This window comes from Carassius gibelio, chromosome B9 (assembly GCF_023724105.1).
Source record: "Carassius gibelio isolate Cgi1373 ecotype wild population from Czech Republic chromosome B9, carGib1.2-hapl.c, whole genome shotgun sequence".
Taxonomy (NCBI): domain Eukaryota; kingdom Metazoa; phylum Chordata; class Actinopteri; order Cypriniformes; family Cyprinidae; genus Carassius; species Carassius gibelio.
In genome coordinates this window covers 17,435,143-17,451,555 of record NC_068404.1, presented here as the reverse complement: position 1 = coordinate 17,451,555, position 16,413 = coordinate 17,435,143, and the positions used below count along the sequence as shown (strand labels likewise).

The following is a 16,413-nucleotide window of genomic DNA, read 5'->3' as shown; positions in this document are numbered from 1 at the left end:
GCAGATAGGGCTTTCACAGCACATGTTTGCTCTCTATTGCACGGTGTTTGAATTTATGTCCTTTGGATGCTGCTTCATTACAGGGAACTACAGGCATTAAAAACAACATCTTGACATATGGACTGGGCAACTGGGTTTGAAGTTTTCCATGTAGCTTGCAGCAATGATTTTATGTGTTTAATCATCCAGAGGACTGATCATCTAAACTGCACAGTGTATTACAGAACATACCTATGCCCTGCTCCAGCACAAAACTAAGAATTAGGTTGTGTTATTTGTGAATAAAATGGTAAACTTCTTAGTATTATGTGTCAAGTTTAGTTAAGACTGCCGGGCAGAATGTGAGGAATGAATGGCATCTGTAACAAATCTGACTAACGACCGAGTTTATTCTTTAGCAGAATGCAATGGCATGTTTGTTTTATAGTTATCCAGGAGGAGTGTGTGAGCTCTTCCTCTCTTGTATTTCTGTAGTGTGTGTAGTCACACCACTGGCTCTCAGAGGAGGGGTACTGATGGGGCTTGAGCGGCTCCCTTTCAGGTGCACAGCCATGAACAGAATAATAGAGAGAAACATTAAAAGAGCATAACAGATTACTAACAAAATGAAGATGAAACTTAAAAAGTGAAAGAGAATACAGATTAGAAAATTAAAATACTTTCTGGGAAAGATAAATTTAGTTCTGTCCCATTACTGTCCCTAATATGAGTGATTTCATGATTGTGATTATATGCTGTGTCTGAATGACTGTGCAAAAATTATACAACTCTTGAGTAGTTTGAGGTCAGAATGTTTTTTTCTTATTCAGCAATGATTCATAAAAATTAAACAAAAGTGACAATATTTATAATTTTACATTAACATTATAACAATTAACGTTTAAATGTGGTTTTATTAAACTTTCTATTCATCAAAGAATCTTAGGGGGAAAAAAATCTATCACGTTTTTCCTCAAAAATATTAAGCAGCACAACTGTTTTTGATAAACCTGAATCAAAAAAATATATATTTTTTTTATATATTTCAAAATAAAACAGTTTTTACTGGTTTACTTTTGATTATATATATATATATATATATATATATATATATATATATATATATATATATATATATATATATATATATATATATATATATATATATATATATATATATATATATATATATATATATATATATATATATATATATATATATATATGGTCATGCAGCCATGGTGAACTTAAAGACACTTCTTTCAAAACCATGAAAAATTCTTACTGACCCCAAACTTCTAAATGCAAATACAAAAAAATAAAAAAAAATACAAAACTTACTCTAATTTGAAAAGCCTTCTTAGCTCAGGTAAGAAGCCTCTGATGTTGTCTGTGGTTCGGGAGTGGCTTAACAAAAGGAATACGACAACTGTAACCAAATTCCTTGACACGTCTGTGTGCCTTGACCCCAGCCTCAGTCCATTCCTTGTAAAGTTCACTCAAATTCTTGAATCGATTTTGCTCGAGAGTCCTCATAACATAGCTGCGGTTCTCTCAGTTGGTTGTGCATCTTTTTCTTCCACACTTTTTCCTTCCACTCAACTTTCTGTTAACATGCTTGGATACAGCACTCTGTGAACAGCCAGCTTCTTTGACAACGAATGTTTCTGGCTCCTTGTGAAGGGTGTCAATGATTGTCTTCTAGACAACTGTCAGATCAGCAGTCGTCCCCATGATTGTGTAGTGAACCAAACTGAGAGACCATTTTGAAGCCTCAGGAAACCTTTGCAGGTGTATTGAGTTGATTAGCTTATTGGCATGTCACCATATTCACCAAATTTGTTTAAGTTTTTGTTAAATGTGAGCCAAAATCATCACAATTAAAAGACTTAAACTACTTCAGTCTGTGTGCACTGAATGTATTTAATACACGAGTTTCAAAATTTTTGTCAAATTACTGAAATGAGCTTTTCCACAACATTCTAATTTATTGAGATGCACCTGTAGATTGCTTAAATATCTGCTCTATTCTATTGGGGCAAGGAATGATCATACCACTGGGCTTCTTGGGGTTTGAGCTGCTTCCTAATGTGTTAGGAGATGTGAAAAGAAAGTGTTGGCTGAGGAGAGCAGTGAGATGCAGAAAGAGGCTGATAACAGTCACTTGTTTGAAAATGAATGTGCTGCATTACCTCTGAACCCAGCACCGCCTGAAGCTGATAACTGGACATCACCTGACAAGAGATCCACATTTGATGTCCCAGAAGAAAAATCAAGAACAAAAGTCTCCACTAAGTTCGTCCACCTGGATTCACTATATTAGGGGAATTGCAGTCATACCACTGGGTTTCTTAGGGAGAGTGCGTGTAAGGTTTGAAGTATTTCCTGTTCACCAACAGAGGCAGAATACAGAGATCGATGGAAAAAGTAAAGTAGAAGCATGTATTCAGTTAATGACTAGTGGTTCATCTGAAACTTTATCGATAAGCTTAAGTTACAACTGTCCACTCACCACTGCCAGCGCTGCCTTCCCTGCGGCCTCGAGTACTGCTGTCCCTCCCAGATCTCACCCTCTGTGTGTCAATAACAGCATGCTGTTAAATATTCTGCATCTGTGGGGGTCACACTGGTGAGCTTCATCAGCCATTCAATGGCCTGATCAGGCTCCTCCAACATCTCATATCTAAAGCCGCTTAAGGAATATGACTCTTAGCAAGCAAATTAACTTTAACTTACCATACTTACTGTATCCGTTGTATTGCCTGGCATCTGAAATTACGAAAACCATCACAGAGCACAGTTTTATTTAATCAAAATTTTGATTACTGACATTTTAAGGAAGGATACAGATTAGCCTGCTGGTACATGACCGGAGCACTGTTTCTAAGGATAGTGTGCAGTTTAAGGAAGCAGTCCAGGGCTTCGTCCAGTCTACCCAGCTTCTTATAGGTCAAACCTGCAGGAGGATACAGAGATTTCTGCTTTGAAATTGCTTACATTAATAATATACAGTCTTGGTCTCAGCTGAAACATAGCGGCTGGTTCTCATGGCCAGCTCAGCAATAGTGGTCAGCCTGGTCAAAATCTTTTTCCTGGAGAAGACACAGAAATGGGCAGATGGAAGCAAAAAAATTATTTACCTTATTTATCACAATGTGAATGTATTGTGAACCCTTCACCATGTCCACACACCTGAAAAAGTACCAAATTAAGCTTTAGGAAAAGCTCTATGGATGGTTTACTTTAGTCTATTAGAAATGGTATTAACTAATAATAATGAACTATAATTAATTGTTCAACATAAGCAGTACGTACATGTTGTTAATGGAATGGCATGGACAAGTCTTGCGCTTTAACGCCCTCTTGTGGAATAAAAGTTTGGTTGCGGTACAAACAAACGCAGACACTTATCTTATCCGCGCATCAACGCAGTTTGTTATTATATTATTATTATTATTATTATTAATATTAATATAATTATTAAAGCCCCTCTTACTGTTTCTATGTTCACATACAGACAAAACCATGGGTCACAGAAGGGGTGGGATGTTGATCAGTGCTGGCTTGGGATGGGCAACAATAAAACTGTAATTTTGTAAAATATTATTACAATGAAAAACAAAACATTTTCTATTTTAAACATTTAAAAAATGTCATTTATTCTTATGATGGCAAAACTGAATATACAGCATTCAAGAAATCATTTTAAATATGCACATTTGCGGCTCAAGAAAAATTAAATATTTTTGTCAATGTTAAAAACTGTTTCTGCAGCACAATTCTCTGATGAAAAATTCTAAAGATCTTTTATATTGATATTTTGTAGCATTTTGTCATTGCATTGACCAATTGAATGCATCCTTGCTGAATAAGTTAAAAAAAAAAAAAAAATTACTGAATCCCATACTTATGAAAAGCAGTATAACTCACCGGTCAAAATCAGCAGCAAATGACAACTCAATGACTGGAGCAAAAAGCATGGCTGAGGTCATAATGTGTTTTTCTTCTAGTGCTTTCCAAGAAATAAAAGCAAAACAAGAATACTGAAAATAGAATAATAAATGCAAAGCTTAAGAATTATAGATCCAACATAATGTTAATACATTATAATATTCCTCCCTTTCCATTTATTGAAGCATAGCATTTTGTATGACCTCAATCCCCATGTTTGCATGAGGGTCATCCTAACAATAAAAAAATAAAAGAATCCATGAAGAATAAGACATAATTCAGTTCAAATATATGACTAACAAGGATTTAAATGATGCACTCACATTTGGAGGGATATACTTGTTGTCATCATCATCAATACCGAGAGGCACACAAATGAGTTTCTTAAAAGGTTTCTTTATCCTCTCCTGGTCTCCGATGGCATAGTAACACAGGATGAGGTTGAAGCCTGTCTTTATGTTGGGGATCTCGGTCATGATGCACTCAAAGGATGTGATGGCATCTGAGTACTGACCCATATGAATGAACACAACTTCAATGTTCTGCATGATCTTGATCCTATACAATAAGAGAACTTTACGTGTTGAAAATTCACATCAAATTATCCAAGACCCATGTAAACTGGATGGTGCAAAACAATTGTGCAGTTCACACAACACATGCAACTAAACGTGCTGACCTCATTGCATTGTGGGCATTTGAGATCTGATCCAAAGCCATGCTGTAAAAATTTATTGGCTTTGTGTAGTTCTTTTGCTTGAAATAGATATTTGTTCACTTTCAGTCTTCCTATAGTAGGGTACGCTGTAACACAAAACCTGATAATAGAACCACACTTGTATCAAAGAGGAGTGAATTTGAGATATTTTAAAACACATCTGAAATTCACTCACCGGCATTATTAAACATTTTGTTCTTCACAATGACTTGGTAAATGTTCAAGGCCTCTGTGTACATGTCATTATTGGCATATTGGTTTGCTAAATTAAACAGCACCTGAACAAAGCAAGAAAAAGTTTTGTATTTTCAGTTTTCAGTCAAGGCATGCATGCACTAGAGCAATGCACTCACAGAGTAGGTCAGGTCCAAATTGATCTGGTCTGCATTGCCTGTTTGCTCTCTCTGTCTCAGCAAAGCCCTCTCCTTCCTTCCAGCCTCCTTGGCTTTCTCTAAAGACAAATTAAGCATACAAATGACAATTCTTTAAAATCCCCAAGACAGCTCTCCTCTATCAAATCATTCACCTTCTTTTCGAGGATCTTTACCTTCTCCTCTGGACTAAACAAGAAAATAACTGGACCAAATTATTTTTGAGTTGTCAATGGCTTCTCAAGCATTATGAAAGCAGAGGGATGCATACGAGTCTTCATTCTTTGTCTCTAATGACACTGGAAATTCAAACAATTAAAATGAAGGAAATAGTAATATTTTTCACCAACTCAGGAGTAAAAATGTATGAATCAGATATCATTATGAGACAGTTAAGTATATTTCAAGTAAAGTGTGTCAGAACAGCACATGTGCAAGTGGGTTTCACTTGTGAAAGCATCTCCAGCTACAGATGAAGAATATCCTCGCACCTCGGTGCTCGGGCCCTAAAAATAAACAGCTACATATGTTAAATCAAACATTTTTTTTAATTGACAGTACATAACTGACACAACTATTTTATTTTACACTACCGTACAAAATTTGGAGGTTGTAAATGTATTATTTATTTATTTATTTATTTTTAAATACTTTTTGTTTTTTTTTGTGGAAAAGAGACTTTTGCCTTTTGTCGATTTATGCTACCGATAAAAAAATTATGTGTTTCGCTATTGGTTGAAGCATTAATTATATTTGTGTCTATGTTTGTTATTTATTTTTAACATTACATATCTGAATGGACGTATTCATTCTTCGCTGCAGTCCAAGGAATTATCATTATCCTTCTGTAGAAGTCCCGATGTATTTAGGCGCGTGTGAGACGCCGTAGCTCCGCCTCTCTTTCGTGCACATGACAAGCTGAAGTCCGGTAGCTGACTGATTGACATTTGTGAAGGGTTTGCGATGAGTTTATTAAAAGGAAAGATCATTACTGTTGTCGGGAGGTGAGAGTTACTTTAATCAGTCTGTTTAGCAGTCGTGTTCCAGAGATTGTCTGACAGAATAGCTGAGTGGTCTTTCAACGTTACTGTGATTGTTTTTATGAATACATGTTACTCCATATTAGAGAAGTGCATGTGAAAAAACGAGCAGTGCAGTGGTTTATGACCAAAATGATATGATCACATGACTCTGTATTTGTGCTTATTTGACATATTTTGGGTAGGTATGGCTTGTACAAATACGGGTATCATTCTATTTTACAGGGTTTTTTTCATGCATGATCATCAAAGTCATATTATTTTTATTTGTCATGTCATATTAAAGTTCCTGTTTAAGTAGTCTAACATGTTCTTAATTTTGGTATATAGATAATGCATTGATTTTCACTAATGTTAACAGACTCCTTAAAATGCATTTTTATCTGATTTATTTACTGTGCTGTCTCTCTCTTTTTTTTTTTTTTTCTAATTGCATGTATGTGGCATATTAAAAGTGGGCTGATTGGCCGCTCCTGGGCCATGGTGTTTTTGAGTGGAGGATACATGGTCAAAATCTATGACAACAAACCAGGACTAGCATCAGGGGCCATCACAGAGATCAGGTCAGTTTTAAACAGACAAAAAAAGACCTCTTGACCCCTCAGTCAAATTCACTGCCTTTAGCATCACCGCTCAACTTTTGTCAGGGCAGGTTTGTGACCCATTTTTATTGCACAACCTTAAAGAAAGCAATGATCAGAGGACATCAACAGAGTAAAAGAGAGGGCATAATATGCAAAGAAAAAATATGCACCAACTGAAGTTTTTTAGAACATATTAGTACTCTCTGTCCATATCTGTTTATGTTGTGTAAATAACCCTGTTCCTGTGATTCACCTCTTCTGTCACCAGGGGGAGATGCAGGGCTTTCTCTTTCCTCGATATTAATTTACACTGTAAAATATGTGTAGAAACAGATTTCACTCAGAAATGTTCAGTTAGAATAAACTGAAATAGTACTTTCTTGTAAAACGCTCTACAATCATTTTTCAATCAAATTCTTTTACAAATCTTTATTTATTTATTTATTTTTTTTTTATACAGTGTAGGTGCCCTGGTTAGAATGCAGCAATGATAGATTAGGACAAAAAAAACAGTAATCTTCTGTGATGCATGCAGAGTTGCTTTAGTTAAAGTAAAAGTGTTTTATAAAGACATAGTTTACATATGAAACCGATGTCTTGTCAGTCATAAACCATGATTAAAACACTGTATTTGGACAGATCAGCTGTCAGATTTTGTATACATTTTGTGGAATTTAAGATGAATAATGTGTTTTCGTGTGTGAGCAGGAAACAGATTGAGGAGCTTCAGCAAGCCAAAATGCTGAGAGGAAATCTCACGGCTGCAGAGCAGTTGAGTCTACTCAGCAGTCATGATGACCTCCAGCAGGCCCTGGAAGGGGCTTTCTTTGTCCAGGTACAGTTTTCCCCTAAATGTAGATGACTTCCCGTTGACCCAAAAATGTGACTGGGCCAGATAAATATCTCCCTGATATGTATGGAACTAAAGCAACCAGTATTTCATGTGAAGATGAGAAAGTGTATTCACTAATGACAAGTACCAAATTCATTACTTTACATTTATTTGTTTTAATTTGCAAAAAAAAAAAGCACTTGAAACCAGAAGAAATGTCTGTGGTTTTACATCTGAAGCGGTTTGAACATTCCACAAGTTAATGTGATTAACTATTGAAATTACACCCGTGTTTAATGATTAAAAGCTATTGAACAATTTGGAACCAAACTTCTGTTTGCTATTGGAAATGCATCCCCCCCCCCCCATAAATATTCATAAAGATTGATAAGGGGATGTATCTGATTATGCATTTTTCCTGTGTACTACATTCATTGACAGCTGATGGTTTCTGATTTCCCCAGTTATGTTTACATCAACATTTAATGACGCCATATAGTCCTGTTATGTGCTGATAGTGCTGTATTTGCATATTTCTGTATTGGCGATACTATACCATTAATGTTATATAATTTATTTAATTGTATTTTTTTAATGTATGTTAGATCTTATAGTAAATGATTTATTAATGTATACGTTACATTTAAAAAAAAATGACATTGTGATTTAAAATGTCATAACTGGATCTTCTCTCTGTTCTGGGTTTCTCCAATCATTTCGTATGTATGTCTCAATATGGAAGTAATTATCAGTCCTTACTTCAGTTTCATAACAACTAAAAAGTTTTCCTGCTGAATGATTAAAGAAGCATGAGTGAATATTCCTGTCTGTTTTATCACCCTTTTATAATTATTCACATCATATTTTTAAGCCCATTCCACTGTCATAAATTTTTCCTCTCTTATGTTTTCTTCTTGTTCCTTTTTTGTGCTCATATGGAAAAGATGTTGCTATAGCTTAAATTATAGTACATTTCATACAGTCCCTTTGCTATGATGTTGACAATCCTCTGCTCTTGTCCTCTGTGTTTTCTGTCAATAGGAGTGTGTGTTTGAGGACCTGGAAGCAAAGCAGACTGTCTTCCATGAGGTGGAGGATCTTGTCACAGAAAGCGTGATTCTCAGCAGCTCCACTTCCTGCTTGATGCCAAGCAACGTGTTCTCTCGTGTCCAGAACCGAACTCGCTGCATTATTTCTCATCCGGTTAGTCTTATTACAGTCTGTGAGAGATTATATTATATTATATATACACTTGTGGGGATGCACAAGTTTGAGGCCATATTGAAAAGGTGAGTCTCAAATCAAAATTTTAGGCCTTTGAAATGCTTTTGAAAGACATTATAGTGTAAAAAGAAATAATGAAAATGTATTTTTTTTAAAAAAGGATTGGCAGTACATTTCACAGTTCATTTGATATGCATGTACTTCAGTGTTCTGCACTTTTATTTTAAATTTTTTTAGTTTTAGTGCTACTATTTATGTTTATTTGATGAAAGTATTATTTACATGGACGTGTCAGGTTTTCAGTCCTGATTTAGCAGCCTGTAATGAAGAATGGAGATAAGTGCTTTAGGCCTAGAGGGCTTTACTGGACTTTGAATCCTTCCGTGCTTAACGGAAATTCCACTCTGATCTCATGAGCTGCAAGGTCTTGCTGGTCGTGTTGTCCTTCAAAGCAGTGTGAGGCAAATAGTTCACCTTCACCTGCATTAAGTGAATGTTTAATCATGAATGCCAAGCATTTGTGGTCAGACATTTAGACAGAGAGACCTTTATAGTGGGAAAGAAGTTCAATACAAGGCCATTATCTCCAGCTCTAGTAAACAAATTGGTATAGTGCTTTATCTGTGTCCAGGGGTAAACAAACTGGTGTCATTTCCTTCTTGTTTTGAACTTCATAGGTAAACCCACCCTACTATGTGCGTCTGGTGGAGCTGGTGCCACACCCTGAAACACTGCCTGCTGTAATGGATGTTGCTTACTCACTGATGACGGATGTCGGGCAAGCACCTGTGCGACTCAGGAAGGAGATCGATGGTTTCGCATTGAACCGTGTTCAGTATGCCATCATAGCCGAGTCATGGAGGCTGGTTCAGGTTAGTTGAGCCATGGAACAAAACCACAAATCAGTTAGAGTCATGAATATATTCAATAATATTTCGACTACCTACCCATTCTCTGGTGAAATTCATAAGGCACCAGGTAAACATTTATTGACATTGACACAGAGGTAGTGAAATGGACAGGATATGTAAGGAGATGCTGTGCTTATGGTCATTCCAGGTTCTGTTGAACTGTCTATTCTTCAAAGAATCCTTAAAAATGTATAACAGTTTAAAAAAATTATAATACATAATCAATTTATAACCTCCAAATTGTGCATGGTAGTGTAAAATAAAATAGTTGTGTCCTGTCAATTATGAAAAATAAAATTTGTTTAGCACAGTGGTTTTCAACCTGTGGTGTGGTATTGCAGGTGGGCCGCCAATTATTTTCTGTTCATTTCCAGTCCATTCTAGGGCTGTGCGATTAAAAGAAAACGTCCTAAAATCACGATTTGAGCGTGCGCGTATGCCTAACTCCAGGTTCACACACTGTCTGTGATGCGCCTTTTTTCTGAGCCAATGTTGACGGATCAGAGCGTTCTCACTGCGGTAAAAGGCTAGAAATAAAAACGTGCGAAAATAATTCATGTCTAACACATGAGCATAGAGTGAATTTGTTAGTGAACAGGATGCAGTTAAAGTGAGAGGAGACACGTTTTAAGTGTGCACACTCTCTCCTCGCAAAGCAGCGTGTAGCCTATCTGAGCAAGCACGACCGGTTTTGTGACAGAGCAAAGGAAATCTGCTGCGAACAGAGAGATTCGCACTCATGCATTATTTTAATGTGCTTTCGCGTTATATTTATGCGCTCTCACTGCTGGCCGCATACACATAGCCTACTGTATACACACTGCAAACACCTGAGGCACCGCTACAATTAATGAGCTCTATGAACAATGCATGGCAAAAAAGAAAAAAAAGTCCCTGTATACAGGATTTTTTTTTTATTTTTTATTTTTTTGCCACAAGTCTATACATTTTTTTACATCTTCACTATAGTGATAATTTTGACTTATGTCTGTTCTAGAGATGTTACAACTTTTTGATAAAGCTCTGATTGGTTTTCTTTTGGAAATATGTTTCAAATTAATCCTGAATGCATTTATGACTGTAAAAGCACAATTGCAAAATTGATAAAAAAAATCGCGATAGTTTTTTTTTTTTTGTCCATATCGCACAGCCCTAGTTTATTCAATAAATATAGTTTAAAATCTAGCTTCTGAGTACTAAGTTATTAACCCAACAATAGCGGGGTCAGTTAATTTTTTTGAAGTGGGCCGCGCAAACATATGTGTTTGGTTGTGTGGGCCGCGAGTTGAAAAAGGTTGGGAACCACTGGTTTAGCATATAACCATTTTTTTGTTGTTGTTATTATTATAATATTTTTTTATTGTTATTGTTGCTGCAATTTTATAAAAGGAATGCACAACTTAAAAGGAATAGTTCAACCTTAAATGAAAATGCCCCTCACCCTCAAGTTTCTCTCTTCTGCAGAACATATGAGAAGATATTTTGAAGAATGTGGGAAAGCAAACAGCTTCTGTTCCCTTTTGATTTCCGTATTATTTTATTTATTTCCGTATTTCATTTTTGGGTGAACTTTCTCTTTAAGGCCTGCATTACAGTGAACTTACCACAATTCACATGGTAAAGACCACCATTGCCCAAGGTCAAATCTGTGTAACGCACAGCTTCTCATGGTTTGCTGCTTTAATATGTTGACCACATTACAGGATGAATGTTGTTAGTTTATATCATAGCTCTTATAACAGACCCTTTATTTGTTAATGCATGGAGAAAATATACTGTAGACAAATCTTATTACTTGCATATCTTTGAACAGGAAAATACTATGACTTTGGTCAATTTTGATGCATGTCTCTGTAACACCCTGTTTTTATGAAGAAAGGAATGTGAAATTAGTGGAAGGAATGAATGAACAGAGACTTTTGTATTTTGTAAAAATAGAAAAAAAAAATCAGTATTCTGAGTCTTATGTCACAGTTTACAAATGATTGATTTAGAGAAAGGGAAAAACAACTATCTCTTTTCTTTGGTTCTCTTGAGAAACTTTTAGAACGGCCAGCTTATCTTTCCTCACACTGGTGGATTTGTCCTGGTTCTACAGTACACCTGTTTTACAGTGTATCAAATGAACATAGGGTAGAGTTAGGTAATCCACTTTAAAAACCAAACCCTTTATTCAGCACTGCCCACAAGCATGAACAAAAAGCAGAGTCAAGAAAGCACCTCCACAAACAATGCACACTTCTCTTTGAACTTCTTTTTAGAGTGTCTGTTCATTATTCAGTCAAGTAATGGACAAGTCAAGATAAAAAACAAAACTGCACATTCTTTCCAGGCAGGGTGTATTATGGAGACATCATCATAAAACTGTGTAGGTGATTCATGGTGACACTAAATGATGTTATATACACAGGCATTATATGGGCAATCTACTGTGTAACAGAGGTGTGGTGAAATTGTGTTTAAAATGCATTATCAACTATGTAAAATCTTTTCCTAACTGTAGTTGTAGCCAATCGTATTTGTAAAATCATTACCCATTTTTAAAAGTGTTTTCATGTAGTGTTCATGAATACTGTCTAATCTTTGGAAAATACCCTTATCCTACATAAATAACGCAGATTAACCAAAATGTTTTCACCACCATCACTTAATATCATCATTTACTCACCCTTATGCAACTTCAAGCTTGCATGATTTCTTTCACAAAAGAAGATATTTAGCACAATGTTCAGACCACACTCTTTCCGTATTATCACAGTGAGAAGCAGAAAAACAATTGGGCAAATGATGACAGAATTTTTGTTTTTGAGTATTTTTTTTTTATATATCAATTTAGATACATCCACTAAAGGACAATATTTTGATTTACGTTTTGAGAGGAAAACCCTAGAGGAATGCTCTCAATTAAGTTAAACTAAAAGAAAGGTTCCTTACAAAAGTAAAAACCCTTGTGGTGTTGTTACCCAAGAACATTCTGTGACTTAATCACAGTTTCTGACATTTTAGTGGATAAATGTTGAACCACTTCTAAGTGTCAATTTCCTTTTTTTAAGCTGGTTCCAGACGTACATAAAGTACACCATATGTCCAATAAAGTATGCTGTCCATTCTGTTTTTATGTTTAGAGACAATTTCACAACACTGAAAATTATATGCTATTCTTAACCTTTTTGACTGACTTGACGTTTCTGCTCATTTAAGAGATTTATAACCACTGAACTGAGGCTGAACTAAAGGAAATCTTATGAGTGTGAACACAAAATATCACATTAGCTGTAAAGGTTATTTGTATTGATCTTATTCATCACGCAGGATGGAGGAGAGGGGTTTTATATATATGTATGTAATGTTTTGGGTCAGCTTCTAAATGACAGAAATACCTCTCCTCTTTTTTTTTTTTTGTTGAAGGCAAATACTTCTCCAAACATTTCAAAAGACTGTTGATGAACCAGTTAAACCAGCACACAAACTGGTTATTGCGTACTGTTTTTGTTTAGATAATTAAAAGTAATTACATAAGCTGGTTTTACATAGGTTACATATTGTTCAAAGACTAGTTAATCGGTGTTGTTGCATCTCTTTTGTTCAATTTGAAACGTCTTCACATTATATTATTTGAGTTTATTCATGTATCACTCCTTTGAATAATGAGATGTGTGAGCTGTTTATGTTGTTATCATGGGTCTAAATACCTTACCCTTGCATCAAAGTTTAAAACAGTGCCCACAGACATTTGAATATTGTTTAGCAGATGAAAATTCAAAAAGAGCTGATGTTCACAACACCAATAATGGGATAGTTCAAGCAAAAATGAGAATTCCATCATCAAACATTTGCTGCTCCTCATTGACTTCCACAGTGGGGACATCAACTGTTTGGTTACATACATTCTTCAAAATATCTTAATTTGTGTTCAGCAGAAGAAAGAAACTCATACAGGTTTGTTACTAATTGAGGGTGAGTAAATGATGACATAATCTTGGATGAACTATCCCTTTCGTTTACACTGCGAAGTTGTCACAGAAGCACTTCTGAAGTGGCATTTAGAAGTCTTTACAACTCTAATGCTGCTCAGGAGGCTTGATTGAGTCTATATGCTGAATTTTCAACATGCACAGAGCAGCTTGAAATCAGTGGGGTAAAAATGCCTTAAGATTTCCATAAGCCTCGTGCAGTTTTTAAAGCTGAGTTCTGTAGATTTTAGACTTACAGACTTATGTTTTCATGGACTTGACCTTTATTTATTTTCTTACTTCATGGACTTACCTCTTACTTTTCTTTTGTTCCTCCTTACTTCATTGACTTGCATCTTTTTTGTGTTTGTGCTTTTTAAATGAGTTGTTTTATAAAAGAGTTTTTTTTTTTTAAATGAGGAACATTTAAAGTTTGGATGGTGCCCCACTTGCCAGATTTGCAGCTCAAATCCACTCATGCTTCCTCTCAGAGTTCAGGCAGCTCTTTGAGAGAGAGCCAGCACTGGAAAGTAGAGCAGCTGGGAAAGCTAATGGCTGCCCCTGGTGATTACCGTAGAGGAAAGGCTTCTTTTCACGGTTTCCCCAGCCAGTCCGCCGCCTGGCGACACCGAGATAACAGCCTCGTTGTTGCGTGCAGGAAATGAACAAAGACCACCCTGTCCCCCTCCTATACTCGTCCCCCACTGCTTGTTCTGTATCCAAGCTTTGATTTCAGCACAGTCAGGCAACAGGTATCTGTAGCCACAGGTAATCTGAGTGCAAAGTGGGCCCAAGGCCTGGCACAACCACACTTTCCTCCCCCTGCCATGCCATCCCATTGTTCAGAGGACACTGAGTTAAATGATAAGAGAAACCCAATACAGTGGGAGCAGCTTTAAAAAGGTTGGGGGGGACCTTCCGATTTCCTCTCAATAAGGAGGACCAAACCTTGTTGGCTGGACAAACTACTAAGCATGAAGCTGTAATTTCAGGATCAGAAGATCAGAACATCAGTAAACCACTTTTAGAAACATTGTCTTTCATGCAAGCATATAACACCGTGTGAGTTGCCAAATGAACTCCTCTTTCTTTTCATCCAGGACGGAGTGATCTCAGTGAAGGACATTGATCTGGTGATGTCTGAGGGCTTGGGCATGCGCTACGCTTTTATAGGTCCCATTGAAACCATGCATCTCAACGCACCAGAAGGCAAGCTACCTATTAACCCATGCAATTCTTAAAAAAAATGGGATAATGAAACTTTGTATTTAAGCACTGAGAAGGTTTTGTTTTCATTATGCATGTAAATAAATTGGTGCGGTGCTTGGGGCAGCGAAAAAGCAGTGTGTCAAAACCTCTACTTGTTTAGATTACATCCACCCCACATGACCTTAAGTGTGTGCATGTGTTTTGAAGAGATCTCATGTTCACGGTGAAAATCAGAAGGCAGTGTGAAATCTATAGGATGACCCTGCTCCCCCTATGAAACGTGCTTTGCCATGTGACACCGGTACTAACCTTTGATGACAGATGACTTATTATTCTCAGCCCTGCCTCCTTGCACTGTGAGTGGGGTGCTACAGTGCTCTCACTGTGGTGATAAAGCCCCCCCTGTAAACTTTAGAGTTCCGTCCTGGTTTCCTCCATTGCTGTATTGGCACAAGTTCTTGGAAACTGTAAGCGAAGAACTGTGGCTGAACTTTCACTGGTGCACATCTTATCTGCTGAGAGCCCTTCTAAAAGAACTCATGCCCTTCTGATGGAGAGCTACTCAATTCATGCTTGAAAACTCTGTTACAAAACAAAAAGCCAGTAACTTTATTTGCTGAGTCATTTTAGACTCCGTTCCAAACTGATTATACTTTTTGTGTCACAGTTATTCATAAGGACTAGGCAGCGTTTGTTATACAAAATCAGAATTTTGTAGCTCGTTTTAAAAACATATTTTAAATTTAGTAAACTGAATCAAAACCATTTCTGTAATATGTTGTTATTAAAGTCATGAAACGTATCAGACCTTTTATGGTGAACCGTAATACTACTGTATTGTAGAAACGCAAAAGCAGGTTTTGATTTGATCCTCATTCTTTGCTTTGTCTGTCCAGGTATGGAAGATTATCTCCAGCGCTACAGCGAAGGAATGAAGAGGGTTCTTAACACTTTTGGACCTGTTCCAGACTTTTCTGGAGAGCCAGCAGCTAGAATTATAAAAGTATGCAATATCATTGATATTATTAAGAATTGGAAAATTTCTTGAAAAAGTTGCTTTTGAAATCTTAAATTGGATTTCCTAAATAGTCACATATTTTAAATATATAATTATTGTACTCATTATAAACTGAAAGATTTTACCATCTACTTTAGGAGATCGGTGAGCTGATCCCTGCTGAACAGGAGCACCTTACAGCCAGAAGAGAGAGAAGAGATCAGCTGCTGATGGGACTTGCTAAACTGAAGGAATGAAGATACTACCTAAATGGAAGTGGTTATGGATCATCTGAGCCATTGTTGTCCTTGGTGTTAAAAATTTCCCTTCCATGCAACAGAATATTGACTGAAGAGCACTTTGTGTAATTCTCAATCAAAAGGAAAATATGGGTAGTTGAAAGTGAATGGAATTTTCCTAACTTCCTCAATGGACATTGATTAATTAATCTCTTTATACCTAAGCCAAGCCCAATGATTATGTGTACACTTAACTTGAGATGTATGAATGTCATAACATTTCAAACCAAGTGTCAGATGCAAGTAAATAATGCTTTTCTCAGAACTAACAATGACTTAACTGACTGGTAACAAGGTGGTGATTTTTAGAGTACAGTATGACGTCAGTTCACACAGGTGTCCTAG

The 16,413-nt window shown here is 36.4% G+C and overlaps 1 protein-coding gene and 1 pseudogene across 2 annotated transcripts; one reads left to right on the top strand and one right to left on the bottom strand.

The window, feature by feature from the left end:
* Positions 1-3,035: 3,035 nt before the first annotated feature.
* On the bottom strand, positions 3,036-5,479 carry LOC127964478 (intraflagellar transport protein 88 homolog; annotated as a pseudogene).
* Positions 5,480-5,894: 415 nt separating this feature from the next.
* cryl1 (crystallin, lambda 1) lies at positions 5,895-16,362 on the top strand. 2 transcript variants are annotated; one of them, XM_052566228.1, is made up of 8 exons: positions 5,895-6,023; positions 6,515-6,622; positions 7,352-7,478; positions 8,517-8,678; positions 9,377-9,571; positions 14,664-14,772; positions 15,669-15,775; positions 15,928-16,362. In XM_052566228.1, exons 1-8 carry the CDS (start codon positions 5,983-5,985, stop codon positions 16,024-16,026), a joined length of 948 nt encoding a protein of 315 aa, XP_052422188.1. In that variant the 5' UTR covers positions 5,895-5,982; the 3' UTR covers positions 16,027-16,362. The 2 variants fall into 2 exon arrangements, with proteins under 2 accessions (XP_052422188.1, XP_052422189.1); XM_052566229.1 differs by lacking the exon at positions 5,895-6,023 and adding an exon at positions 6,053-6,240 and having other exon boundaries at positions 15,928-16,340.
* The last annotated feature ends 51 nt before the right edge of the window (positions 16,363-16,413 follow it).